This window comes from Dipodomys ordii, unplaced genomic scaffold, assembly GCF_000151885.1.
Source record: "Dipodomys ordii isolate 6190 unplaced genomic scaffold, Dord_2.0 Scaffold96, whole genome shotgun sequence".
Lineage (NCBI taxonomy): Eukaryota > Metazoa > Chordata > Mammalia > Rodentia > Heteromyidae > Dipodomys > Dipodomys ordii.
The window spans coordinates 5,017,565-5,044,833 of record NW_012267312.1 but is presented as its reverse complement, the minus strand read 5'-3'; the positions used below and the strand labels follow the sequence as shown (position 1 = coordinate 5,044,833).

Below are 27,269 nucleotides of genomic sequence, written 5' to 3'. Positions count from 1 at the left end.
GCCTTTTGTTTTTCAGAGTTTGTTTTGATGTGCTAAATTATGTTTTTTGAATAAAATACATTCCATTCCCTTGAGGCTTGTAGGGATTTTTGGATCTGTGACTTAAGATCTGTACTATCAACTGCCTCTCCATATTTGCATTTCACCATACTCTCTGCCTTGGGATTCATTTTTGTAGCCCTGGGGATAGAACGCCAGGCCTTGTACATGCTAGTAAGTGCTCTACCACTGCTCTACACCTCAGATACCAGACTTATATGAATTCTAGTGGCTCCATGTCCTACAGCAACCAGTTGTATTCATCCAGTGTGGAATGTGGGTAAAATACTGAAGGAACGGATAAGTGTTAGATGTAATTACTTTCCTGATTCATTTTGAGGAAGGCACCTTGAGTTCACTCTTTTCCTTGGCAAAGGTCACTGTTCCAACATCATCTTGGTTCTGTTTCTCTGGAAAATTCTGATTAGTGCAGGATATTAGGAATTAGCTCCTTACTATGAAATTCTGAGGATAGGTTATTAATATACTCAAGGAGAACATGGGCAATATTCTTGTAGAAAAGAAAGGAGACACAAGTAATTTCATTGTATGAAGTGATATCACATTTACTCAGCAAAGGATGAAATGCAATTTTAGGGCAAGACACTGGAGGTTGAGTAGCTATAGCACTTAGTCTCTATGACAACAAGGTTTCTAATAAAGCTCATGAAGTCTTTTTCTAGCTTAACATAACTTCAGAAAGCACATACAAGGAAAATACAAAGTAAGAGATATGAATATAAAATGAAGAATGTGAATCTAAGAACAAGATAGCTACAATAGATTTAAAGGAGTTGTCTCATATTTGTGCATGGAATTGCTACTGTAGTCCCTGCCTCTGTATCTGAGAAAGATAATTGATACTGAAAGGGCATTGGGATCAAGGTCCTGAACTATTCCTTGAACATTGCCTACATCTACCACCACAACATACAGCACTGTAAGTAATTCTTGAATGTGTTATTTCAGGAGGTTTTATCATCTTCCCATAGAGATTTTGATTATTAAAATTCTTTAATCAATTTTGGAAGATTTTCAGCTATTATCTCCACTAAATGCTTCTGTCTAGTGCCTCTCATCTGCTTCTGGAAATCCAATTACATATGTTAAAGTTTTTCATGATATTCTTTGTATCCCTATGCTCTTTTTATATATTTTACATTCATTTACATCTCTATGCTTCCTTTTGAATATTTCATTTCTCACCAATTTTCTACATGTCACAATTAAATATTTAGTTTTGTCTTAGCTACTATAGAACCCTCCTTTAAAGGTTCTTTGTTATTATTCATGAATAAATTTTTCTTTTCTGTTACTGGGTTTGAACTCAGGCTCTTGCACTTGCTAAGCAGGTATATACCACTTGAGCCATGCCCCTAGCCCTTGTATGAAATTATTAGCCTTGTCTTTGTTTCCTTGAGTATTATTATTTTAAAGTCTATTTGTAACAACTATGCCATCTACATCACTAGTTGATCTATTTCCATTGTCTGTTGATTATTATGATGTTGTTTTGTCTGTTTATGTGCTTAGTTATGTTTTATTGGGCATTTAATATGTGTGTGTGTGTGTGTGTGTGTGTGTGTGTGTGTATATATAATTTGAAGACTAAAATAATGTTTTCTTCCTCCAGAAAGAATCTACATTTGTTTTTGAAAGCTGAGCAGAGGCATGACCAATGCTAGAGTGTTTAAATTTAATTTCAGGGATTGAAGTAACTTAAAACTGAGCATTAGTGCCTGGATGATCAAGTTTTGGTGTTTTGCTCCTAGGGCTTAATCCTTGGAGTTTCTACTTAAAGGGTGATTGTTTACAGAATTTTCCTCCATGGCAGGCCATGTAATCTGATTATTATATCCCTGGGCCCACAAGCAAAGGCCTTTCTTAGTCTTTTTTCACCCCCCCAACTGAAAACTTGTCCCAAATCCCATGCTGAATTCTTTAGGTTTCATTCTAAAACCAAATCAAAAGAAAACAAAAATCTCTTGAGATTGTTGGATTGTTCAGAACTATTTAAAGAATGAGGCCAGTTGTAAAATTTTATATTCATGAAAAGTGGAGGGTTTTTCTAAGACATTTGAAAATACTTCATTTGGAAATTTTTGTAAATTTAATGTTCATACCTTTCCTACTTTTTTCTTGTAATCATGTGCAAAAAGTGTTTTTTAGGCAAACTCTATGAAGATGCCCACAAAGTCCCTCTAATATATTTCAATGGACCATGTGACTACTAACTTCTCTGGAACATAAAATGAGAAAGATTAGATAGGACTGACCTATCATACCAGCATTTATTTCATATTCATTGTTTTTCTTGTTAGCAGAACACTCCTATCACAAGAAAAGATAAAACCACCAAATATATTTTTATGTTATTATTATTATTTTTTTTGCCAAAAGGAGAATTACATGTCCAATGGGACATGAGGAGAAAACTCCCAGGGACTTGGAAGATTTTTTAAGTCATCAAAGAAAGCATTCATCTTCACTGGATGGATTTGATATCTTTATTCTTGTGATACTAAACTTCAAGAGTTGTGCATACAGAATCTTATTTGATCCCTTGAACCAGTTATGAAAACGGATGATTATATTTTAATATGGGAAAACTGAATTGTGGGGGATTTTTTTTTCAAGTAAGATCATGAGTAAGGGGACAAAACAAACATGCTTGTTCAATATTACGTTAACTACTGTTGTTTGGTAGATGATGGTCAAAGTCCAAATTACATGTAATCAATCACAGCAGCGATCTCCAAACGAGTTGTGCAGAAACTAGATGGGTTGGCACTAGGTCACCCCATCTGATCTACACTGGTACCATTCCTCGCTCCTTAATATCGGTCCTTTACTTTCAGAAAGCTCTGAAATGGGCAGCCAGGAAAAAGCACCTGGTCGGAAGTGCATTCAACGACCCGAGTCTCCCGTTGCTAGCCAGAACACTCGTCACTCGGAGCCCCTCCCAGCGCCGCCCTTCCCCGCCCAGCGTCTTTTGGACGTTGTCAGAGTTCCACTTCTAGGCGGAGCCAGTTTAGAGAGAGGCTCTAAGCCACAAATAGGGGCGGGGCCTCCCTAGAGGCCAGTGCGCGGCCGCGGCGATCCACTCGCGTTGCTCCGCCCTTAGGGAGACTCACAGGCACCATGGAGGAGTACCACCGCCACTGCGACGAGGTACCGCCCCTCGGGCACCCAGGAGTGCCCCCTTAGTCTGGCCCGCCTGGTTGCGGGGTCTCTGTTGGGTGGTTTTCTAGTTCAGGGTGTCAGGAAGAATTAGAATTCGTTGTCTTCTGTATCCAGGTTCTCTGCGCGGTCGAGGATCCTCTTTGCACGTCCCAGTCCCTCCCCCACCCTCCCTCATCACCTCCCTTTCCCCCATGGTCCTGAGGGTGGGCTGCTTGTTTCCGTGGGCCGGATGGTTAGAAACTCTGGAGTCTGACACCTAGAGGCAGTCGAGGATGGGAAGGAAAGAGGCCTGACTCGTGAGGCGGGTAGGTGGGACGGCATTAGTTGGTGGGCCCCGCCCGTCTGCCAGGCAGGCTTTGGACCTGTCTTGCAGCTTCCTGCCTCCCTTGGTGTGTTCTGGAGCAAGTGCTGCACAGCTCCTAGGGCTGGGGCCCTGGTGGCACTGTCTCTCCAGCTCTTGGGAACTGTGGTCTGAATAGGTTGGAAGGATGTGCTTTATGGATTATAAGCCCGGTGTTCACAGATTCAGGCTTCCCTAAGCCTTACAAGTATCACAGGATGTCAGTTACCTTCCTGATGGGGACTGGTGACTTTTCATGGAGATTAAGTGACGTGCCCCACGTTAAAACTGTCAGAGATGGCAGGTGCTCAATTTGAACCCAGGCTTGAACCCAGGCCTTTGGTTTAACGCCACAGCTCTTGCTTTACAATAATTTGGTGGATGAGGCCTGTTGGATTGAAGTGCAACTTGGGACAGTTTGTAATAGCAGAATAGACAAACATGGTTTGGGAAATAAAATTGGATAGATAGCGGAGGTGCAGCATAAAAGTATACATTAATAGACCTTTGAAAGGGGCTTCTGACCCAGTGGTAATCTTTAGAATATGCACCTTTACATAGGTTAAAACACACTTAAATGAGTTCTTTGTTGTCGATGGCCTTCATAAGCGTAGGGGCACAAAAAAATCATGTTTGATTCCTCCACATATCTCCAACAAGGCTGTAAAGAGTTTTTTCCTACAGTGCTTCTTAAAAGTGTATATATTTATTAAAAAAGAAAAAATATACGTGTACCTATGCATTTCCCTCCCTCCATGATTCTCAAGTATTAGGTGACTTTCTAAATTGAACTGACATGGCCTTTAATTCCTAGGCTAATTTTGATAGTAAAGACCTGATTTTAATGTAAAATGATATTTTTCTAAGACCAAAATGTGAGACCTCTTCTCATCATACTCCTAAATAGTTAGATTATATTATACATTGGATGTTGGGGAATTGTGTAGGGTAATTAAACCAGTTAAGAAAAACCAACAAATATTTCTTCAATACTGTAAGTTCAGAATTTACTTGTTTGAAGTAATTTTAAGTTATATAGTGGCTTTTACAAAAATACTAATGTCATAAAGCACCTAAAAATGTCTCCATGAAAACAGTCCTGTATTATCTAAACTGTATTGGTTTAGGTTTCAGTCTTATCACATAACCTAGTTCTATACTTGAGAACACTTGGATCTCATTGATAGTTATTGTTAATTCAGGATTCTAACAGGCTACTCCAAAGAAAAAGGAATTTATTGTCAGGACAATTTAAAGAATTTAAGTGCTACTAATTTCAAATGATCAAGTTATTGTTATAATCTTTCATCTGAAAAGAGCATAGTTTGCCAGGTTAAGTTGAAAATACAATGGAAAAGAATTAAGCATTTTTTTCTCATGGACCACTTTAGTCTCTCTTGTAGGTGAAACCATTTCCTGTATACTTATGGCACATCTCCACAGCCATCTCATGCTTATTTCCTGAGCTTTACAATACAATGACTCTCAATCTAGGATGTTCATCAGAATCATTAGTGTAAGGCACGTTTCCAAAAAAAAGATGTAATTGCCTAGATTCTGTCCTCATCTAATGACTCAGAATCTTCAGGGAGGAAAGTAGAGAACACATTCTGTATTTTATTTTTATTGTTTTGTAAAGTTGAGGAGCAAACTTAGGGCCTTGCCAGGCAAGTGTTCTACTGAGCTCAATTCCTAACCCCCACATTTTGTATTTTTAAGGAGTATGATTTGCAGCCTCAATAGACCTGAGTTCCTTTACCAGGATAGTCTCCTATCACTAACACCTGTGTAGTCCAGCTGAGAATATTCTATGTATTGTCATAACTTCAGATAAAAGGAAGCTTATAATGGAAACAATTTTATCTTGTGTTTTCTGTTTAGGTTGGCTTCAATGCTGATGAAGCACACAATATTGTCAAAGAGGTGAGTTATACATGATCATCTCGAAGCTTGTTACATTGATAGAAATTTTAAAATTTGATGTTTTGATTTTTCAGTACAAAATTAGAATCTTAGTATTAAAAATGAGATTCAAAATGTTTATTTATTAATCTTTTCCAGGGGTACATCTATGGTTTGTTGTATGTGGTCCTGAAATAGATGCTTAAGGACTGTGTTAGTCTAGAAAACTGGCTTGTTGATTCCTCAAATTGATACCTTGCTCAAGGAGAACAACAATTATCTTAAATGTTAATACTGTAAAGGTTTATGTGTGCACATGTATAGTATTTCATATAATGCAAAGTATACATAATACATATATATTAAATGGATAAAAAGATGTAGAAGTGTCTGCCTTGGGACAGTGTGTGCTTATCTAAGCCTAATAAAATAAAAAATGATCATTTAGCATCTTTTATATGCTGATATGATAGTAAACAAAATCTTCGGAAAACTATCTGAAACATGAAATGTAGTCCTTTGTCAACGCTAATAGAACAGAAATTCTTTCTGGAAAGCATTTGTGGCAAAGGAACTTTCATTATTCCAGTGGTATCAATATTGCACTGTGGGTGAGGTAGTTACAAATACTTTAATAGTCCTGAATCATCTTTAATTCTGCCAAGCCCTAGAAAATTTCTGAGCTGGCCCAGAAGACAGACTCAAGTTATGGGTATGACGGTTGGAGCCTGTGTTCTAGCAGGCCCTGACTGCAGTAAGTCTAGGCTAGATCAGCTCCACCCTCTGGGCATTGTTCATGTCATCAGTCCTCCATGAGGCAGTACTTCATTTGCCTGAACATTCTTCAGGGTATCAGCTTACCCAGAGCTCATGCAGCCCTGGCCTTGTACACTAGCATCAGTGTCTGAAAGGGCTACACAAGCACCCAAGAATCCTTCTGTATTTTAATAGTTTTGAATCATGTATCAGAGCTATGTAGTCCTGGTATATTAAATTAATAGTGCAAATGGTTTCAATACATTGCCAATGTAAGCACACAAATTAGGGAGGTGGAGGTAATGAGAAGAGCAGGAGTGATAACAGTCTCATTTTCCAAAGTGACAAGTTGAGAGAATTTCCCTAGTGAGTGGAATATGAAAGAAAGGATTCTGGTGTTTTGGCAGAGTATATTTAATTAGTGTGTTATTTCTTTTTAATTAATGGGCTGTTCCTTATCCAAGTTGAGAGCCAGATAAAAAGACAAAGGAGTCATTAAAAAGAGAACACATCACCTTTATTGTCAGTAAGAACTAGGTTGATAGTTGTGGCTAGTTTTACTAACTCCTGTTCAGTTGATTCCTTGGAAGAGACATTCAAGGGCAAGTCTGAGTCAGCAGAGAGAAACACCTAGGCTCATGTCTGTCATTTGTCTGGATGAAAATGGAAGAAGAGACGAGAGCCCAAGTCCAACATGTTGGGGAAATTGGCTTTTCCAGACAAAAATGATAGAACAATGCTTGTTACCCACCATTCTCTATCGAAAGGAATAATTGATGAAGAGGCCAGGAATGTTACGGAAAAGAATATATTGAAGTTGAAATAATGGGTTCGCTATCATGAGAAAAGAGGGTAGGTTGAAGTTGGCAGGTAGCCCGAGGGAATTAAATTTTCATGTATTATAGAAGCTCTAGCTTTAGGCATGTTTCCTATAATTATGAAGTGCTTCATGAATCAGTAAATGGCAATACAAATATTATTTGATGATATGTGAGTAACCCTGAAGGTGTTCTCCCTGGGGAATAGAAAAGGAAAGGGTAAGGTGGCAACTCTCATGTATATGTTAATGTTTCAGTAAGTTGATATGTGAATTTTAAATATTTGTGAGAACATCTTAAGCAATATAAGTAACCCAATTGAAAATATTTTTTATATAATCTCTGAGAATTTGTCAAAAGAAAGCTTAGCTTAGTTTTTGACAATAATATATGAAAGATGAAACATCAAGAAATCTCAGGCTCCTATGGGTTATTTTGAACTACTTTCCTATAAGCCAACTTGTTTTCCAGCATTGTAACATTTCCATGGAGGCCTTGGAAACTCTTGAGAACCTGTGCACTATTTTGGAACATTTCAGCCTTTCTTAGACAATAGTTTCAGCAGTGTTCTTGTTTTCCTTATGTCTCATTTTTTTCTGATCTTAGGTTTATCTCATTTCTTTTCTGATCTTATGTTTATCTCATTTCTTTACTGAATCCCTCCTCTGAACTCACATGCTAATATATTTATCCTGCTGAACTTTTATGGCCACTCATTTATTGGTAATAGTCATATATTTTAGTTATTGTTAGTAATTGAATTTTCCCAACTCCTAAAATCCCTGTATGAAAAAAAATATGAGTCACAAATGAAATTAACTTAGAATTTACCTGAAGTATGTTTTATTTAGGATGCCCTGAGTGTATATCAAAGCCAGTTTCCTTCACAAACAAACTATTGCATAAACAAACTATTGCATATCTACTATGTGCCCATGCCCTGAGTGTGACCCTGGAAATACATTGTATAGTGGCCTACTGATTAATGCCAATCTGTTAAATTAATATTAGTTAATAGTAATTATCAAGGCAATTAATAATGGGACCACATTCTCACAGTAAGTGCAAGACTTAGAGTGTCCCTATTAGATGACTTGAAAAACAAAATTAAACCATGTGGGCTTTTACATTCTCATTCAGAAAAACCAACTGGAGAGAGGGAAAAGGCTGTGGAAAGTTCACCAACTTTATAATGTTAACTCCAGAATGAAAACCCTGTTCCCCAGATTTTTAGGCTACTTTCCCTTCTCTGTCATGTTATTGAATTTTCTAAAGCAATTTGATCCATACAACTTAACATCAACCCCTTTAAATGATTTAAATTCTTTTTCTTTTTTTTTTTGTTGGTTGTGGGGCTTGAACTCTGGGCCTGGGTGTTGTCCCTCAGCTCTACCACTTGAACCACAGTGCCACTTCCGGTTTTCTGGTGGTTTATTGGAGATTAGAGTCTCACTGGCTTTCCTGCCTGGGCTGGCTTTGAACTTTGATCTTCAGATCTCAGCCTCCTGAGTAGCTAGGATCACAGGTGTGGGCCACCAACACCCATCTTGGTATTTTATTGTTATTAAAGATTTTAGGGGCTGGGAAGGTAGCTCAGTGGTAGAGCGCTTGCCTTGCATGCATGAGGCCCTGGGTTCTATTCCTCAGCACCACATAAGCAAAAAGAAAAAAGCCAGAAGTGGCGCTGTGGCTCAAGTGGTAGAGCGCTAGCCTTGAGCTGAAGAGCTGAAGGACAGCGCCCAGGCCCAGAGTTCAGGCCCCATGACCGGACCCCCCCCCAAAAAAAGATTTTATATTGTTGAATTGAAGGTAGATATTAGTTGGCATCTTTATAAATCTTTACTATAATCCAATTGTAGGAAATGAAGACATGTGCATTTGTTAACTGTACATATATGTATGGGTGCTTATATTAAGCTAGATGAATGAATGATTTGTGAATTATTTTCTCAATTCTATTACTTTAATACAGCACACAGCAGCAGTAATGATCATGGTAGGTAGTTCTGTGCTTGCTCTGTGCCAGTACCTGTGTTTGAGCACCTGACATTCATTATTCTCTCATTTGTGATAAAAGGATGCTATTAGTCCTCCTGGAAAGCTCAGGAAAATGGGGGGTTGAAGGTAGTAAATCACTTGTTAAATAAAGGTCACACAGGGGCTGGGAAGGTGGCTCAAGTGGTAGAGCACTAGCCTTGAGCTGAAGAGCTGAGGGACAGTACCCAGGCCCGGAGTTCAGGCCCTCCCGACTGACAAAAAAAAAAAAATAAGAAAAGTAAAGGTCACACAGTAGAAATGGGCAGCGCTGGTCTGGAGACCCGGGACTGTGATATCAAAGCCAGTTGAACAGGGATGCAAATAATCACTATAGGACATCATTTGGCTCTCTTTTTTCAAGAGCTTTAAAAAAAATTTACTTTAATTGGCAGGTGTGCTAGTTGTTTTATAGCAAAGTCATCACGTAGTAATAAACTTATATATGATAATTATGTTTTAAAATTACTCCTTTGTAGAAACAAGTGAGTAATCTGAGCCCCACTTCAAATCCCAGCTGTTTCAATACCACCACTCTTTAAGCAATTATCACCATTTTTAAATCCCTTCCCTGTTTTGTAATCCTTTTATGATATGACTTATCATATGATTAGTGTTTCTTATGTTATAAATAGTAGAGTTCCTTTATTCATCTCTCTGATTAAGTTCTTTACCATGGGGACCTTGGCATATTTATCTTTATATGATCCGTAGTAGTTCATAGAGTGAGGTAATAGTTGTGGAAAGGCTTTAAAAACACATAAGCAATTATAAATGAAACAATACTTATTTAGAAGGTGCTTGTTTTCTGGGATCTCATATTGGGGTGTACTTTGAATAAATTATTGGCCATATTTGTTCATTTTGGCTGAAGGTCTTATAATCTGCTCTTTTCTAGTGTATAGATGGGGTTTTAGGTGGTGAAGACTACAATTACAACAATATCAACCAGTGGACTGCAAGCATAGTGGAGCAGTCACTAACTCATTTGGTTAAGTTGGGGAAAGCTTACAAGTACATCGGTAAGTCAGCATCTTTGGCATTAGTTCACACATTTTCTCCTTGTGGTTTTCTCTGAATTTTAAGAATGTATATGAATGATAGACATTATATGTGGCTATTAATAAAGTAGAAAGAATTTCTGACTTATTAATCTAAAAATAATATATGGAGCCCAAAGTGTGGCTCAACTGACAGAATATCAGCAGTGAGCCAAAATAACAAGCAAGAATGCAAGGCTCTGAGTTCAAGCCCATGTATACAATACACATGTGTATATGTGTATATGTATGTCATATATATGCTTATATATGTGCATATATACATACACAAATATATCTGCTAATACATATATACATATGTATATAATATATATGTACCTATGCTATTACCTAAAAGATGGAGATGTTTCACTTCTCAAAAGCAGTTTGAGCTACTAGTGCTCAGTAGCAAGACCCTAAGTCCAATCATCTGCCTGGTAGGAATTCCATGCTTCTGTATAAGACTGTGAACTTCAAAGAGTGGCTGAAAAACTAAAATATTTCCCTTTAATATAGTTACCAATGATTATACTGGAGTTCTTCAAATTGATTGGATCATGCAGTGTTAGAATCATGGTGATCGATAATCAAGATGATCAACTGGATGAAGTTTTTCCTGTTTATTTTGTCCACTGTTAGAGATCTGAACACAAAGCCTTCCATCTTGACTCTTTTTCACTATTTATAAATGGCCTCATTTCTGTGACTTTATTTGTAGTGACTTGTGCTGTGGTCCAGCGAAGTGCATACGGCTTTCACACAGCCAGCTCATGTTTTTGGGATACCACTTCTGACGGTAAGTCAGGTCACACAGAATCAATGTTTCAGCAAAGACAAATAGTACTTTTTGTGTGTATGTGCCAGTCCTGGGGCTTGACATCAGGGCTTAGGTGCTGTCTCTGAGCTTTTGTGTTCAAGGTTAGTGCTCCACTTCTGACTTCTGGTAGTTTATCAGAGGTAAGAGTCTCACAGACTCTACTGCCTGGACTGCCTTGGAACTGTGATCCTCAGATCTCAGCCTCCTGAATAGCTAGTATTTCATGCATGAGTCACTGGCACCTGGCAAGAAATATATCTTTTTTTTTATCAAAAGCTCATTTAACATTGATTAAATTCTGAAAAGACTTTTATCAATATTGCTTGGTATCTAATTGAGTTATGACATCATACCAGTATGCAATGTGAACAAAAGACACTTGAAGAGATGGATTAAAATAGGATAGGTAGGGGATGGGGAAGAACGATGGGAGGAGTAACACTGATCACAAAGCATTGTACACATAACTGGACAGGTCAAACTGAAACCCCTTTGTACAACTAAAGATAACAATCAAAAGAAATAAAAACAGCACCCCCACCATAAAAAAATGTGTGTATATATTCCCCACCCCATTGTAATTTTAAGGTTTTACTGATCTTTCAAAGTCCTTCTCTTGTATATTTTCAGGAACCTGTACTGTAAGATGGGAGAACCGAACCATGAACTGCATTGTTAATGTTTTTGCCATTGCAATTGTCCTGTAATCAACTAAACAGGATGGGCTAAAGCCAGAAACTTAAGAATTTGTCAGTGTATCCTTTCTAAACAGCTTAATAGTTACTTATTCATGTGCTAGGTGATAAGTGTGCAACATGCTTCAAAGCTGTAACAAAACTGAATATTCTAAGCAAGTTAGAGGATTAGCTCATTCCACATGGCATCATTTAAATATGAAATTAATGAATGTTAGCAAAAAATAAGTGCAGAAATGTGGCATGACATAAAAACAAAATCTTATATTTACAACAGCTTTTTACTAACATCATTAATGTCCCTAAAGAACTGGGAAAATACATTCAGCTAATACAGTTATCTTTTAGCTAGAGAATTCAACAGGGATATAAATATGTGAACAAAAAGCTGCAAGGATAAATGTGCAAAAAATAAATTAGTTATTAACTTTTTAATTTCTTTCTTCATTTAGTTGCACACAATACAAAATTGGAAGTAGTTTTGTTCTTTTTTTCTATCAACGAAATTTACTGTAGCCCTTATGGTACATCTAATTTTTTTTAAAAAGCATTCAGTTTCTTGCATTTAAACTTGAAGTTGAACTAAAACTGATAAACCCAAATTTCTCAGTTAAGCAAAATTATAGTATATGATGAACCATGATTCAGACAACTGCCTTACAATCCACTCATTCCATGTGGAACAAACATTTGTTGAATGCCTGTTGTGAGCATATTTCTCTGCTAGGCAATACAGTTATCAACATGCTGTTGGAATGTTAAGTTTCTTTTGGCAGCTGTTCAGTTGGAGAACTAGTGTTTATGTTTGAAGAAGAAAAATTGAGTTGTTTGACAAGAGGGAGAGAACGTGAAGTGTGGTTATTCATGTAGATGGAAGCAAAATGAGAAGCACTTATTGATGACTGAATTGTAGATGTAATTTTAAGAGTTGCTCTTAGTAAGTTTCAGTGCACAACACATGCAGCTCTTAGTTAAAGGCCTTATTATTCTTAACCATCTATGTGGTAAATTTTATCATGGCTTTAATTTAAACTCATCTGTAAATAACTTAATAAGAGACTTATTGTGTGGGGCTCAAACTGAGTGGAGTTAAGTATGAATGAAAAATACACAATCATTAGCAGGTTATCTAATATCTCAGGGCTTATGAAATATATTTAAATTTATTAAGAAAATAAAAGATAAAAAATCAGGGTACACCACTGATCACCAAATGCGAAATCAATCTGCTATTTAACCTTGAAGACAAAATCGATCTCTCCTATTACCACCAACACCAATACATGTAGAAACTGGAATCATGATTCACTGACATTTTAGGGAAAAAGTAAAGCTTATTATTAGTATTGACAGTATTAAGACAGTATTAAGACTATATGCATGGTTGATACTTTGCTGAATAACAAAAATTGTTCAGTGTTTAAGAAGAAGATGAAGACAATGCAAGGATATGGTTTAATGAATATGTGGTTTTGACATATCAGAAATTTTAAGTCATTATCTTTATGTTACTTTATGCTGCTGGTTTTTGTGCCCCTGGAGATTATAATAATGACCAAAATATCTGTGCAGTAAAGGCTTATTTTTTATTATTGTTGTTGATGCCTGATTTAAAAAATTTAATCATATCTCATGAGCTTGCTATCCACTCTGTTTCTAGTTAAGATATAATAAAGATTATCTTCCTGTGCTGTACTTTTGCCTCTGGTTGATCATTTAATAGCTAAATAAATTTCATTGTGCTTACTCTTAATTTATTTTTCAGGCTGAGTGCTGGTGGCTAATAATGCCTATAATCCTGCTACTTAAGAGGCTGAGATCTGAGGATCAAGGTATGAAGCCAGGTTAGGCAGGAAAGTCCATGAGACTCTTATCTCCAATTAACTACCCCCAAAGCTGTAAGTGGAGGTATGGCTCAAGTGGATTGATCACTAGCCTTGAGCAAAAAAGCTCAGGAACAGTGCTCAGACCCTAAGTACAAGCCTCAGCACACACACAAAAAAGAATTCATTTTTCTTTTTTATCCAGAGTCTCACTATATATCTTAAGATAACTTGAAATTTGTGATACTCCCAGAGTGCCCAGATTCCAGGCATGTGCCACCATACTCAGTTTCTATAACAAATTATAAACAGAAGAAATGTGGGGAAATGAATATGGAACCAAATAAATATATTGTTGCAAACTAAGCACTGTAAAACAGCAACCTGTGGGCAGGCTGAAGTAGAAATATTCCAAGTTCGAGGCTAATGTTGCTACACAAAGATTTCAAGGCTAGCCTGAGCTACATAGCAAGACCTTGTCTCAAAAAATAAAATAGCAGTCCAAGTCCACTATTAATAATTAACACCTTCTGTTTTATGAGTTTTAAGACAAAATGTCTTGTTAAAAAAGTCAGTGTAAAACATATTCTATAATTATTAGCTTTTAATAATTATTTTTGGAAAAAATGTTGTCCTACTTATCAACTTGCAATTGAGTTGTTGCTGTTTTTTTTAAATTAAAGACTTTAACCATGTAAAATTAGGGTATTCACATGTAAGTACTAATGCAAATCTTTGTAAAGCTATAATTTCATGTTTGTAAAGTACTGGAATACCGCCTAAATGATGGCAACATCTTATTACATTTTCTCTAGTTAAAAAGTGCTTTTCTGCTGTTTTTCCCAAATTGAGTGTTACCTAATTATGAGTCACTGAGTTTATTTTCACTACCTGCATTCATCTTTACATGTTAAAAGTAAGATAATTAGGATTGTATTTTCAAAGTTTGAGCAAAAATATTTGTCTAAAAAAGTGTGAGAAAAAAATCAGTGACTTTTTATGGAAAGGTATTTATAGCAGATCCCAAAGCAAAGGAGAGATGAATTGGAAAATCCTCCCCATGTGTTAAAAATCTTTCAAGAGGAATTTGTTTTGTAAACAAGACTAAAGATAATGATGAGTCTAATGTTGAGCAATTCTGTAAAGTTCGCTTTCCCTATTCATGAAATTCTTGGTGCAAGGATATTAAACATTGATCCCTTTACCACATTTAGATGGCCATATTCGAAATGAGTTAACCAGAAATTCTAACCCACCCTGACTATTTGTAAACTCTGGTCTGACTTAATGTCACTCCTTGGATATGTACAACATATTAACACTCTAACCCTGGCTAGAAATACCTCTAATTGCTTCCTGATGAATGTCTCTTCCCCAAGTGGTTTCTAAGGTTCTTGAGGATAATAAAACTGAGACTGCATATGGACCCTTGGAACAACACTAACATCATATATATGTTCCATAAAGGTGGCGAGAAGTGGGTGACCACCCCCTTTCAGCATCCTTAAAAGATGAAAACCCTATGAGAAATGCCTTCAAAGTTCTCCCTATCCAGGTCAGGCAATATGCCCTGATAAAAATCAGGTCATATGTCCAGCAATGTCAGTGTCATAATCTAGAAAATTCAATACATTGATTCTCTTAAATAAGGATGGCCAAATGATTAATTGTAGCAAGGATATAAATATACTTAGATTGGAAGAGTTTTCTTGAAATCACATCAGGTGTAGAGGAAAGTGTTTTCTATTTCAAACAAAAATGAATACATTAATGAAAGGTGAAATGAGTACTGGATACTTGGGTAAATAATAATCAACTATATCAACTGCTATTTTACAAATAAATGCTCTGTCACATTATTGAAATATAGAGTCTCCTTAATCTAGTTTCCGTTTTTCTTCTTTCAATAGAGATATGGGTATAAGAAATGTTTGACTTTCTCCTGCACTTTTGGGAAGCAACAGTTTCCTGTTGCTGCTATAATTTGGTACCCCCAAACCACATCTGTTTACAGTTTTGGAGGTCAAAATTCCAAATAGTTTTAGTAGATTAGAGTCAAGGTGGTATTCTTGAGATTCTGTCCTACTAGTTTCTAGAGGCTACTTGTATTCCTTGGCAGGTGATTACTTCCTGCATCTTCAAAGCCATCAATTTACCATCTTCAGATCTTTTCTCTGATCTCTGATTCCTGTTCTGTCTCTGAACCTCATGCCTCCACTTTTTTTCCTTATTAAGAACCTGGTGATTATATGCACACACCCAGGATTTTATCCTATTCTCAAGATCTTTAATTACATCTGGAAAATTCTTTTTGCCAATAACATTGGCACATTCCAATGATCATGATGTGGACAGATGTTACTCTGTCTCTTATAACTTAATCATCACATGCTACTGAATATTGGCACACTTGTACATCATCTATCAGTAAAATTAGTGAATAGATAAGACATTAATGAGTTGGGTAGTACATGCTCTTTCCAAAAGGGAAGCTATGTCTCAGTACCAACCATTGTCATCATTTAGAAACAATTACTCAGAGGTATCCAGTGTTCTAGCTATTAACAATATCAAATATTAAGATGTGAATAATTCTTCCATGTTGAAATCACAGTATTATTCAACACTGATGTTTCTTTAAGGAAGCTCCATCAATAGTATAATCCTTTTAGATTTTAGTCTTATTGGTTGGTTGTGTTGTGTTGGGTTGAAGCAGAGTTTAGTCATGTAATCCAGGCTGGCCTCAAACTCCCAACCTTTTTGCCTATGCCTCCTGAGTACTAAGATTATGTATATGTCCTACTACTTCTGGCTGTCTTTAGTTCAGCATCAAGTAGGAGTCAAGAAAAAATAAATTAATATCAATATATTATCATTCTGTTCCTTGGGGACAACTGTTTATTCTCATATTAAACTCCAAAATTAGAATTGTCTCCTAGTTGAAGGCAGAAACATTCTCTTGGGAGCTTACTACAAAGAGGAAGGGAAGAAGCCCCACCACCTGCCATAGAAAGTGTGAATGAAAGAGAAAAACATACCAGGAATGTTCTATTAATTGAGGCTGCACATGGAAAGAAAATATCATGAGTGGGGGTTAGGGACTTTTTAATATTTAATACCGATTCAGACTTTTGAAAACACTGTACTCAGCATTATATGTACCAAAGTAAACATGTCTGTGGGTCAAATGCAGCATATAGGTGATTAGCTTGTCTCAGTTACATTGTTTCTTCATATCTTAAGTGTCTTGTAGTTTCTCCCTCCACATCACAGCTCCTTCCATAGATTAGATAATTTAGTGAGACATTGTATTTGGTCCACTAATGGTCAATAAGCGCAGGGTAGGAAATGAAGTCAGCTATGGTCTGGGCTTACGGCCAAGTCAGTATATCTGGGTGTAGCTGCTATTGTTGCAACTCTGATAATGTAGACTAGGGAGTTCGCACAGAAATAATGTTCTATGACTCATTTGTTTGCTCTTTTTGGAGGCAATTTTGCAGCATCTGGATCTATACAACAGAAATAACATGAGTAGGAAAAGGAAAAAGCAAATGAGAACTTTCCAGATTGTTTGTAATAGCAAATTAAAAATCAACAACACAGTGGCTGAAACTTGTAATCCTAGCTACTTAAGAGGCAGAAATGGAGGAATCTTGGTTCAAGGCTGGCTCTAAATCATAAGTTTTCATCTTAGCCAGTTGCCAGTGGCTCATTCTTGTAATCCTAACTACTGAGGACACTGAGATCTGAGCATAATGGTTTGGAGCCAGTCTGGGCAGGAGAGTTTGTAAGACTCTTATCTCCAATTAAGCACCAAAGAAAGAAGCTGGAAGTAGAGCTGTGGCTCAAGTGGTAGAGCACTAGTCTTGTGCAAGAAAGCTCAAGGACAATGTCCAGGCTCTGAGTTCAAACCCTAGGACTGGCACACATATAAACAGTTTCCATCTTAGTGGCTGGGCACAGTGGCTTTTCATGTTCTACAAGATATGGGAGAGGCTCAGTGACTCGGTACATTGGCATAAACCTGTTGTCCCTAGTCAGGAGAACCACAAAAAGACCTTTATCTTCAAAAAATCAAGGCATAAAAGAGCTAGCAGCATAGTGTGGCTCAAGTGATAGAATACCTGCCTAGGAAGTATATGGTGCTGAATTTAATCCTTACTACTATCAGAATGGAACAAAACTTCATACTTTATTTGTCACATGTTTTAAAATAAAACAATTGTATGTATTTTGTCAGTCATGGGGCTTGAACTTAGGGCCTGGATGTTGTCCCTTCTGTGCTTAAGGCTAACACTCTACCACTTTGAGCCACCGCTCCACTTCTGGTTTCCCAGTGGTTAGAGATAAGAGTCATGCAGACTTTCCTGCCTAGGCTAGCTTTTAAACCTCATGAGTAACTAGGATTACAGGCATGAGGCACCAATGCCCAGCACAATTCTATGTTTTTAAAACAATTTAAATTATATAATATGTGAATAGCTTTTTCATGTAAAACATTACCATATAATGAAAATATAATATTTTTTGCTCTCGATCTTGCCTTTTCTTGGTCTTCCACATCCACATCCCCATCCACTCCCAAGAGACAAAAAAAATCTACTGTCATTTTTGATATGCCTGATCCCAGACTTTAGTTTTTCATCTATATAAACATATGTATCAATATTTTACAGTTATATAATACATACTATTCTACCGATTTGTCCTTTTATGCAACAATATACCCTGCTATTTTTTTTCGTGTTAGTAGATGCAATCACCTTGTTGGATTTAGCAGATATATCATATGGTACACATAGTACTATTCATTAATTTTCTTGTTGGACTCTTAGACGGTTTCCCATGTTCCACTCAATGCCACTATAAAAAAATCTGCACAAACACCCTGTTATCCATACATAAAATACAAACACTTCAGAGGTGGAAGTGGTTACATCTGGGTTACATCTGAATTTCTTTTACATCTTAATTGTTCTACTTCTAGGACTTAACAATTAATATTTTGTTTTGATAAGAGAGAAAATTAAATTCTTAAAAACAAATTGCACTTAGGCACTGGTGGCCTTGCCTATAATCCTACCTACTCAGGAAGCAGAGAGTCAAGATTTGAATCCATCCCTGGCAGAAAAGTCTATGAAACCCTCTCCAAAATAGCTATCAAAAAGCTGGGCTGGGGCTGGGAAGGTGGCTCAGTGGTAGAGCGCTTGCCTTGCATGCCTGAGGCCCTGGGTTCGATTCCTCAGCACCACATAAGCAAAAAGAAAAGAAGTGGTGCTGTGGCTCAAGTAGTAGAGTGCTAGCCTTGAGCTGAAGAGCTGAGGGACAGCGCCCAGGCCCAGAGTTCAGGCCCCATGACTGGACCCCCCCCCAAAAAAAGCTGGACTGGCTAGCTGCTGGTAAACTCACCCCTGTAATCCTATCTACTCAGAAGCCTGAGATCTGAAGATTGTGGTTCAAAGCCAATCTGGCAGAAAAGTCTGAGTGTCTCAAGTGGAGCTGTGGCTCAAGTGGTAGAGCACTAGCCTTGAGCTGAAGAGCTGAGGGACAGTGCTCAGGCCCAGAGTTCAAGCCCCAGAACCAGTACCAAAACAATACTGGACTGAAGATGTGGGTTAAATGGTAGAGCACCAACAAAGCAAGTGCAAAGCACTGAGTTCAAACGTCCCCCCAAATAACAAATTGCTTTCTGTGATAGTCAATTTTTCTTCCCTCTTTTATTATCATGAATTAATTGTACAAAGAAATTTCATTACCATATGGTGATTAACCTTGATCGTTAACTTGATTGTGTTTAGGAATACAAGGAAGTTATTAAAGATGCCTGTGCTAGGCTTTTAAAGTTATCAGTCTGAAACGGAATTCATTGTGAATCAGAGCAGAACGTCTCTAAAACATACAACAATATTGTGATCATAGTTATATGCTTGGAATATCCTATCTCCCCTTCTTGTTATATATAATTGTGTATATGTGTGTGTATATATGTGCTACTATGTTCTGTGTAGAACTTGAAAGAAGGGGCATTATTAGGGATATCATCATGTTTCTCATTTGTTATGTTGAATAAAGTTTGTTGAAGGATTTAAAATCATAAGATGCATGTTTGCTGAGATCAGTTTCTTTTTTCTTTTTTTTTTTTTTGAGTCCGGTCATGGGCCTGAACGCTGGGCCTGGGTGCTGTCCCTCAGCTCTTCAGCTCAAGGCTAGCGCTCTACCACTTGAGCCACAGCGCCACTCCGGCTTTTTTCTTTTTGCTTATGTAGTGCTGAGGAATCAAACCCAGGGCCTCATGCATGCAAGGCAAGCGCTCTACCACTGAGCTACCTTCCCAGCCCTAGGATCAGTTTCTTGATACTCTTTATTTTTGTGTCTGTGCTCAGTAGTAGCTCTTGAAAGTATAAGAAGGCCTGAAGTTTAGCTGTGGCTCCACTTCCAATTGGTTATATAATTTTACAAGAATCATCTCACTTGTCTATGCTGTACTTAATTCATTTATGAAACAAAGAGGACAGATATGGCCCTTTTAAACATTCATGTTATACAATAAAAAACGCTGAACCAAAAACCTAATAAATATTTAGATATGTGTTATGTCATATCCTAATCTGTATGGCAAATGTCCAATAGATACTTGATGCTAAATTAACATTTTGCATCTGTTTAGAAGCCTCTCTAGCATCTTTTTTCCCTTATGTTATATGTTTTGGGGCATTTTTAGAACTAAGTTGAGTCAGATTTAAAAGTCCTGTAGTTGCTGGATGCTGGTGGCTCGCACCTGTAATCTTAGTTATTCTGGAAGCTGAGATCTGAGGATTTCAGTTCAAAGCTGGCCCAGACAGGAGAGTCCTTGAGACTCATCTCCAGTTAACCAGCAAAAAGCCTTAAGTGGAACTGTAGCTCAAGTGGTAGTCTTGCTAAAAGAAAAGAAAAAAATGGTAATGAACAGCTCCCAGGCCCAGAGTTTGAGCCCTAATACTGCTACCAACAGATCCTCTGCTAAGTAGTTTCAACAAAAAGCTTGGCCAATGTTTCCCATGGTCCTGAAGTCAGAAAGACAAAACAAAAATGATTAGCAACTTCAGTCAGACGCATTTGCCACATTGGGTCATATTCTCCATATCAATATATGGGAACATATCTGATGAGCAAGCTCAGTTCTACATATGGCACTTGCAAATTCTCAAATGCTTGTATTTTTAGGGTTAAGGACAGTTTCAGAGTCGAGACTTTAGTTATCCTCTTCTGTTATCCTACCAGTACTTCCAAAATATACTAGTTACATTTGTCACTGTGACTAAATACCCAAGAATGACTTAAAGGAGGAAAGATTTTAGTATATAGATTCTGAGATTTCGGTCCACAGTTTTTGGCTTACCTGATTCTGGAACCATAAGGAGACAGAGCTGTTCAGCTCATGGCAGCAAGAATCAGCAGGGCATCCTGCCAAATGGCAGACAGGAAGCAGAGTGAAGAAGGGAATAGTGTCCATGTAAAAGCTTTAAAGCTGTATCTCCAGTGACCTACATTCTGCATTTGGGCCCAACTTTACAATTGGGGTCCAAGTGTTTAACACATGAGCTTGTGTGTGTGTGTGGGGGGGAAATGCATATTCAAACCAGAACACCAGGGTAGTCTGCAGATCACCTACAATGGGGAGACACACAATGCAAGCTAAAGTGAAAATGTCAAGATTGTCTGTCCTTGATGTGCTGAATCAGAGTCAGACAGTGAGTTGGCAGATTGGAATTTTCCACTTTGAACATTTTCCTCCAGTGATTCACATGTTAGAAAACCATTTCCTTAGGGAGTTAATTATGGCCAGTACTTGAGGAGTAAAATTTGAATCACTAACTCAGGAGCAAAATCTGTGTTGCTAGGTAGAAGTTAAGCATATACAATGAAGAGTGCAAGGAGGATGTGGAATGCCTTCAGTAAGTGAAAGTCAAGATGAAGAAATTTGGGATTTCAAGGTCATAGTGTAGAAGGACATAGACTAAGAATGGCTCACCATAAAGTGGTACAGTCTTAGATTTGGAGAAGACTTTAAGATTGCCCATGTCAACCTCCTAGCCAGAAAAAAGAGTTTACTTGCAAACACTTAACACAGGAGTAGGAGAGGATTAGGGCTATGTTTTATGGTTAAACGTAGCTGCCAGGGTATTGTATTCTATCCCTTTGATGCTGAACTCAAAGGAGTAAAGAAGCATTGTCAGATTTCTGGAGGATAAACATTGGATGGTATTTATCACAAGGAACACACACACACACACACACACACACACACACACACACACACACACACACACACACGATTAGAATAGGCTTTGAAAGATACTACCTGGAATTTTTTGTTTTGCTTTCTCATCTTCAAGGAATTTGTTTCTGCATGCAGTTCAGCTGTGCTGCCACCAGGGGACAGTAGGAGGTCATTGATTATGTACTAGATATACTAAAGTTGGTACTCTGAGATTTTGAAGTGGGCTTTCTGCCCACTTTGGCCCCTTACCTGAAATGGATGGTCATGGGTCTTCAGCTCTACCTAGTACCCTTTGTCTTGTATATAAGTTTATCTGACTTGGGGAAGTGAAGGAGAATCACAGAAATGGTAGGACAAAGGGTGAACCAATGCAACAGAGATACTCACTAGACACTATGTTGGAAATCAACTTTACAACTTGGTGGGGAGAGGGAGAGTGGGAGAAAACAAGGACGGGGATAACACTGTTTAACAAACAATGTACTCAGTACTTTACTTATGTAACTGTAACCCCTCTGTACATCACCTTTACAATAAAAAAATACTCCTTTATTAAGGGAGTAGAAGCATGTAAGACATGGCACACTTTAAACTCATTGCCCTGTAATCACATTTCCCAATCCCTTAAGTACATATATGTACACATACACACACAAACACACATATACATGTATATATACTGTTTCTATATTTTTCATTTGTGATTCATTTGTAAGTCTTTCCAGGTCTCCTCAGCCTTCCATGACCCATTTTCTATTTCTGGTCTCTTTTTACATGCTGTACATAGTTAAGGCAGCAATTCATGCAGTATTTGCTTCATGTTCACTATGTGCCAGACAATAATGATTCCAGTGAAGAAACATCCTCACCGTAGCCACAGTGACCATGACACTTCTCTACTCAAAACCATTGGTACTTCATGATCTCATCAAGACAGCCTGTCTTAGTTACCTTCATGAAGTTGTGGCCAAAATACTTGAGAGAGCAACATAAGGAAGGATTTATTTTGATTCATGATTTCAAAGGGTTCAGTCTATGTTTGCTAGGCTCCAAGCTCTTGATAGTAACCTGTGGAGAAGGGGATTCTGCACCTCATGGTAGACAGGAAGAAGAAACAAAAAAAGATACTACCAAGGATCTGCCTCCAGCATCCTACCTGATCTAGCCCTATCTCCTAAAGTTACCAGAATTCTTAAGAAAACAAATGAACAAAGCTATTTCCTTCATGAAGCTTACATTCGAGTGAAGTAAATAATATGTTCAGATGGTAATGAGGGCCATAAAAACTAAGAACACATAATAAATCCAGGGAGGAGGCTAGAGAAAGATTAAGGAGAGGAAAGGGTTAAGGAAAGGATGATAGGACATACTGTTATTTGATATGGGATCATCAGAACAGACCTCTCTAAGATGAAATTTCAACTGAAATGTAAAAGATATGTAGGAATAAACCGCACAAATATGTGAGAGAGAAGAGCTATACAGGCAAAGGAGGCATAAATGTAAAGATCTTGAGATGTTTGAAGGGCATCAAGATGGTCAATGTCACTGAGCTTGGGAAGAAAGAGTTTGATGCAAAATAGAACCAAATAGGTAATAAGGGTTCTATTTTATCATTTGAAAATGAAATGGAATGTGTTGAATACTTTATCCCTAGCTAGTGTTGTTGTTTTGGGAGTTTCTGGGGTTGACCATCTATCTTAGCTGTCCACCCACCCATTGGGGCTTTTGTATCCAAACCATAGATAATCCAAGGCATTCCAGGATTCACTACAGGACTAGAACTGGAAAGCATGCTGCAGTATATTTAAGGACTATGCTTTAAGTATCTTTTCAAGTAAATGGACTTGCTAAAATAAGCGCATGTTATTCACACTCAATTTTAACTGTTTATTTAACATCATGACCTAATTTTGTTTCTAAATACTGTCACTAATTAAAATTCTAGGTTTAAAATTCGAATTTTCTTCTAAGATTAGATTTTTTTGTTTCAGTTCTGGTGTTTGAATTTAGGGCCTGGGTACTGTTCCCTGAGCTTTTTTGTTCAAGGCTAGCACTCTACCACTTGAGCCACAGCTCCATTAATGGTTTTTTGTTTGTGAATTGGAAGATAACAGTCTCACGAGCTTTCTTGCCTGGGCTGGATTTGAATTAGAATCCACAAATCTCAGACTCTTGAGTTGCTAGGATTATAAGCATGAGCCACTGGCACCTGGCTCCAAGATTAAAATTTTAGATAAACTCTGACCTCTTCTCATACCAGTGAGTTTTGGCATCTCCAGTTATTTTCTTTGAGACTTTTTGTCATTATTCAAAGGATGTATTAAGGGTATGGGGAACACAGTTCAGATTAAAATCTTAATCTCTTTCCCAGATGCATGATATTGAAGAAATTGCCTAGGATCTCGGTGCCTTGAATTTTCTCCTTCAACAAGCTGAGATATTAACTGTTCTGAAAATTATTAGATAAAGCATGCAGAGTTCTTGATATACAATAACAGCAAGGAGATGGAGCATACCTTAGCCTGGGTACTTAGGGGAGGAAAATGCTAAAGAAGCCAACATGCAATAGCCATGTAATATAGTAATAAATAAAATTTTGTTGCTTTCAGCCATTGAGATTTTGGAGTTGCTTGTTGTTGCAGCATAACCTGATTGTGACTGATTAAAACAGAGATCAATACTAGATATTAGGGCTTACTTTGCACAATCATCTCTACATAAACAGATGGCACAAATACAAAATCTCATATTCTGAAAAGCTATCTTGCAGCTTCCTTTGTGAGGAGATTGTAGTCAAAATTACTGTTGCCTTTGAGGGCAGTAAAGTCATAAGCACACTGGTCACAAGTGTGATTTTTTTTAGCCATGATTGTTGCAGTTCTCCCAACTGCACAATAGGGTGATGAGATAGCTATGCTGCTCTTCTAATTACCTCAGTCCATTCCTCAGTGTTTTCAGCCAATACAGAAACATTCACCGCCCCTGGGAAAATCTTTGTTTAGATAACATGTGTTTTCTCCTTATCAACCTACACAAGGCTGAGATTTGTTCAGAAGATTCTTGGTAAAGACTAAGGTGATTCATTCCTTCTCCCTTATGTTGTCCTCATCTGACCCCAGTTGACAGATGCTTACATTTTTCCATGGCATGCATGTGTTAGTGAATTGACTTTTACTTAATTGAGAATTGTATAAATGAAAATGAATTAATGTTTGGAAATCAAGTGATCTAATGTGGTGGTAAACTTGATTCATAGTTTAATGTAATTTTAAGAGTTATGAAGATCTTTGGACTTAAATTTTTATATAAATCATGCTGTCTGTTCTTTAGAGCAAAACTGGTATTTTGGACTTTTTCCAAAGCACACGCAAACAGAGTCTTCCTGTGGTTAGTTCCCAGTGGCTTCACCCCATGTGCTACCTTTCCTAGTGCTTCTTTTACCCACAGAACTGAATTTTGGAATTAGTTTCTTCATATAATTTGGAGGAATTCCTTGAAAATTTCTAATCATAATTCATTGAAATTTTCTTTTTTTTGCATTTCAATAGTTTTATTGAAAAGTACCAAACAACGGTTGGACAGGTTGTATCTGCCAACTCAAGGTTAACACTGATGTTTTCAAAATGTTGAAATGTATCAGCCCTTTGGGGAAACCAAAAGGTCACCCATAAAGCATAGTCTACAAAAGTTAAGGATAACATACATTGTGGGTGTGGGTCTTTGGTTTGTTTCTTCAGCACTGGTCAGAATTGCTAATGGCCATTCAGGAGGGACTATGGCTACTTGTACTGTCCACATCTTGTACTTGTACTTCCTACATCTTAGATCCACCGGCTGACCAGAGCAACCCTCGCTACTACTACCTCTGCTATCTTGTAATTATGCTGGTGCCGACCATGCATAAGACACAGAGGTGTTTGTGAAAGTAGTCTTTCTTTAAAAACAAAATTCTGCATGAGAAGCAATTGCAGTAATAACTGGAATGGGTTATCTAGCTTACTTACTTACCAGCTTATTCAGCTTACTTTAGTGGAGGCAAAGCAAGTTATCAGAGTGACAATTTAGTTTTGAGTTTCTAACAACCGACACTAGTTTCTTCAGTGGAACTAGAATAAGGCAGTAGATTATAAAAATTCACCATGGATGCAAACATCACCTGTTTCTAGGAGAAATATTAAAGATATCAAACTTGCAAGGTCTTTTATTTTTTGCTTTATATAAAATACCTGCAAATTCAAATTAATTTCTTATGTAGTAGTAATATCCTCTTCGAATTAACTGCTACCTGCGTTGTGAGTTCAAGAAGCCATTTGCTGTCTAGAGTATTAACTCTGATGCCTTAAAGTGCATTTGTGAAATGTTGGTTTTCATGTAAACTTCATAATTTAAAATATAATGTTTAAATTAAGAAGTTTACCATTGTCAATACCACTTAAAAACAATAGCTCCAATATGGAAAGTTAGATCAAAGTTAGAAATAAAGATTCACAGTTTACCTTCCTAGGTTTGTTATTAATATTTCACCTTGGTGCCTTTAGCTTTGACTTGACTGCTTTACAGATGAATTCAAGTCTTAACACAGTTCTACTAAGCATTAACTAGCCAGTTTGCCCAGATCTGAGGTTATATAGTGCTAACCTAGTGGTGGTGTTTTCATGTATCATAGCTTAACATCCATTACAACATGGAATACTTAGGGTCGTGGAGAAAGATTCCAGAGCGCTTTGTTTTCTTGCTTCAGTAACAGAAATTTAAGTCAACAAAAATCCCAGTTGCATAGAAGTCTTCTTCTAAGATTCATAATTATATGTATATTAAATAATACTGAGTTTGCCTGCAGAAAGATGATTTACTGAGTTATGAAATTTAGAGGGCAAATATGTAGAGAACATAGCCAACTCTACATTTTTATTTTTTATTTTGTCGGTCGTGGGGCTTGAACTCTGGGCCTGGGTGCTGTCCCTGTGCTCTTCAGCTCAAGGCAAGCGCTCTACCTCTTAAGCCACAGCGCCACTTCTGGTTTTCTGGTGGTTATTGGAGATAAGTCTCAGAGATTTTTCCTGCCAGGGCTGGCTTTGAACCAAATTCATTGAAATTTTCTAATCTACTACTAGTCATTTTACCTGGAACATCCACTTGCTTAGACTATTTCATCACCACCATTAACGTAAGAGACTACAGTTTTGAAAAGACTTCCAGGTGCTGGTTGATCATTTCCCCACGTTTTAGAAATCTCCAGTGCTTAGACTTCTTGCACTCTGTCAGCAGTTTATGTTTTGCAGAACAGCGTTTTATAGTTGAGAAATTCTGTCCTCCCATAATTTTCATCTTACAATTTTCAAATACATATGCATACACATAGATACACACATGTACACTGCATACAAACACAGCAAACTAACTGGTAATTTCCTGAAATTCTTTATAAGTATATGTGTGTGTGTGTGTGTGTGTGTGTGTGTGTGTGTGTGTGTGTGTGTATGTGTGTATAAAAAGTAAATTTAAATTGAATCGCTAGGGTCATCTTTCCTCCAAGCAAATAGTTCAACTTAATCCAAT

General features: G+C 37.4%; 1 protein-coding gene across 1 annotated transcript; it reads left to right on the top strand.

The window, feature by feature from the left end:
• Positions 1–3,126: 3,126 nt before the first annotated feature.
• Positions 3,127–13,316, top strand: Dynlt3 (dynein, light chain, Tctex-type 3). The gene is made up of 5 exons (XM_013026763.1): positions 3,127–3,210; positions 5,444–5,485; positions 9,971–10,094; positions 10,831–10,908; positions 11,560–13,316. The coding sequence occupies exons 1-5, from the start codon at positions 3,181–3,183 to the stop codon at positions 11,634–11,636; spliced, it is 351 nt and encodes a 116-aa protein (XP_012882217.1). The 5' UTR covers positions 3,127–3,180; the 3' UTR covers positions 11,637–13,316.
• Positions 13,317–27,269: the final 13,953 nt, after the last annotated feature.

Coding starts and splice junctions, on each gene's coding strand:
- Dynlt3 (XM_013026763.1), top strand. CDS start 3,181: ATGGAGGAGTACCACCGCCACTGCGACGAG. Junction 5,486..9,970: donor CACACAATATTGTCAAAGAG/GTGAGTTATACA, acceptor GCTCTTTTCTAG/TGTATAGATGGGGTTTTAGG. Junction 10,909..11,559: donor TTGGGATACCACTTCTGACG/GTAAGTCAGGTC, acceptor GTATATTTTCAG/GAACCTGTACTGTAAGATGG.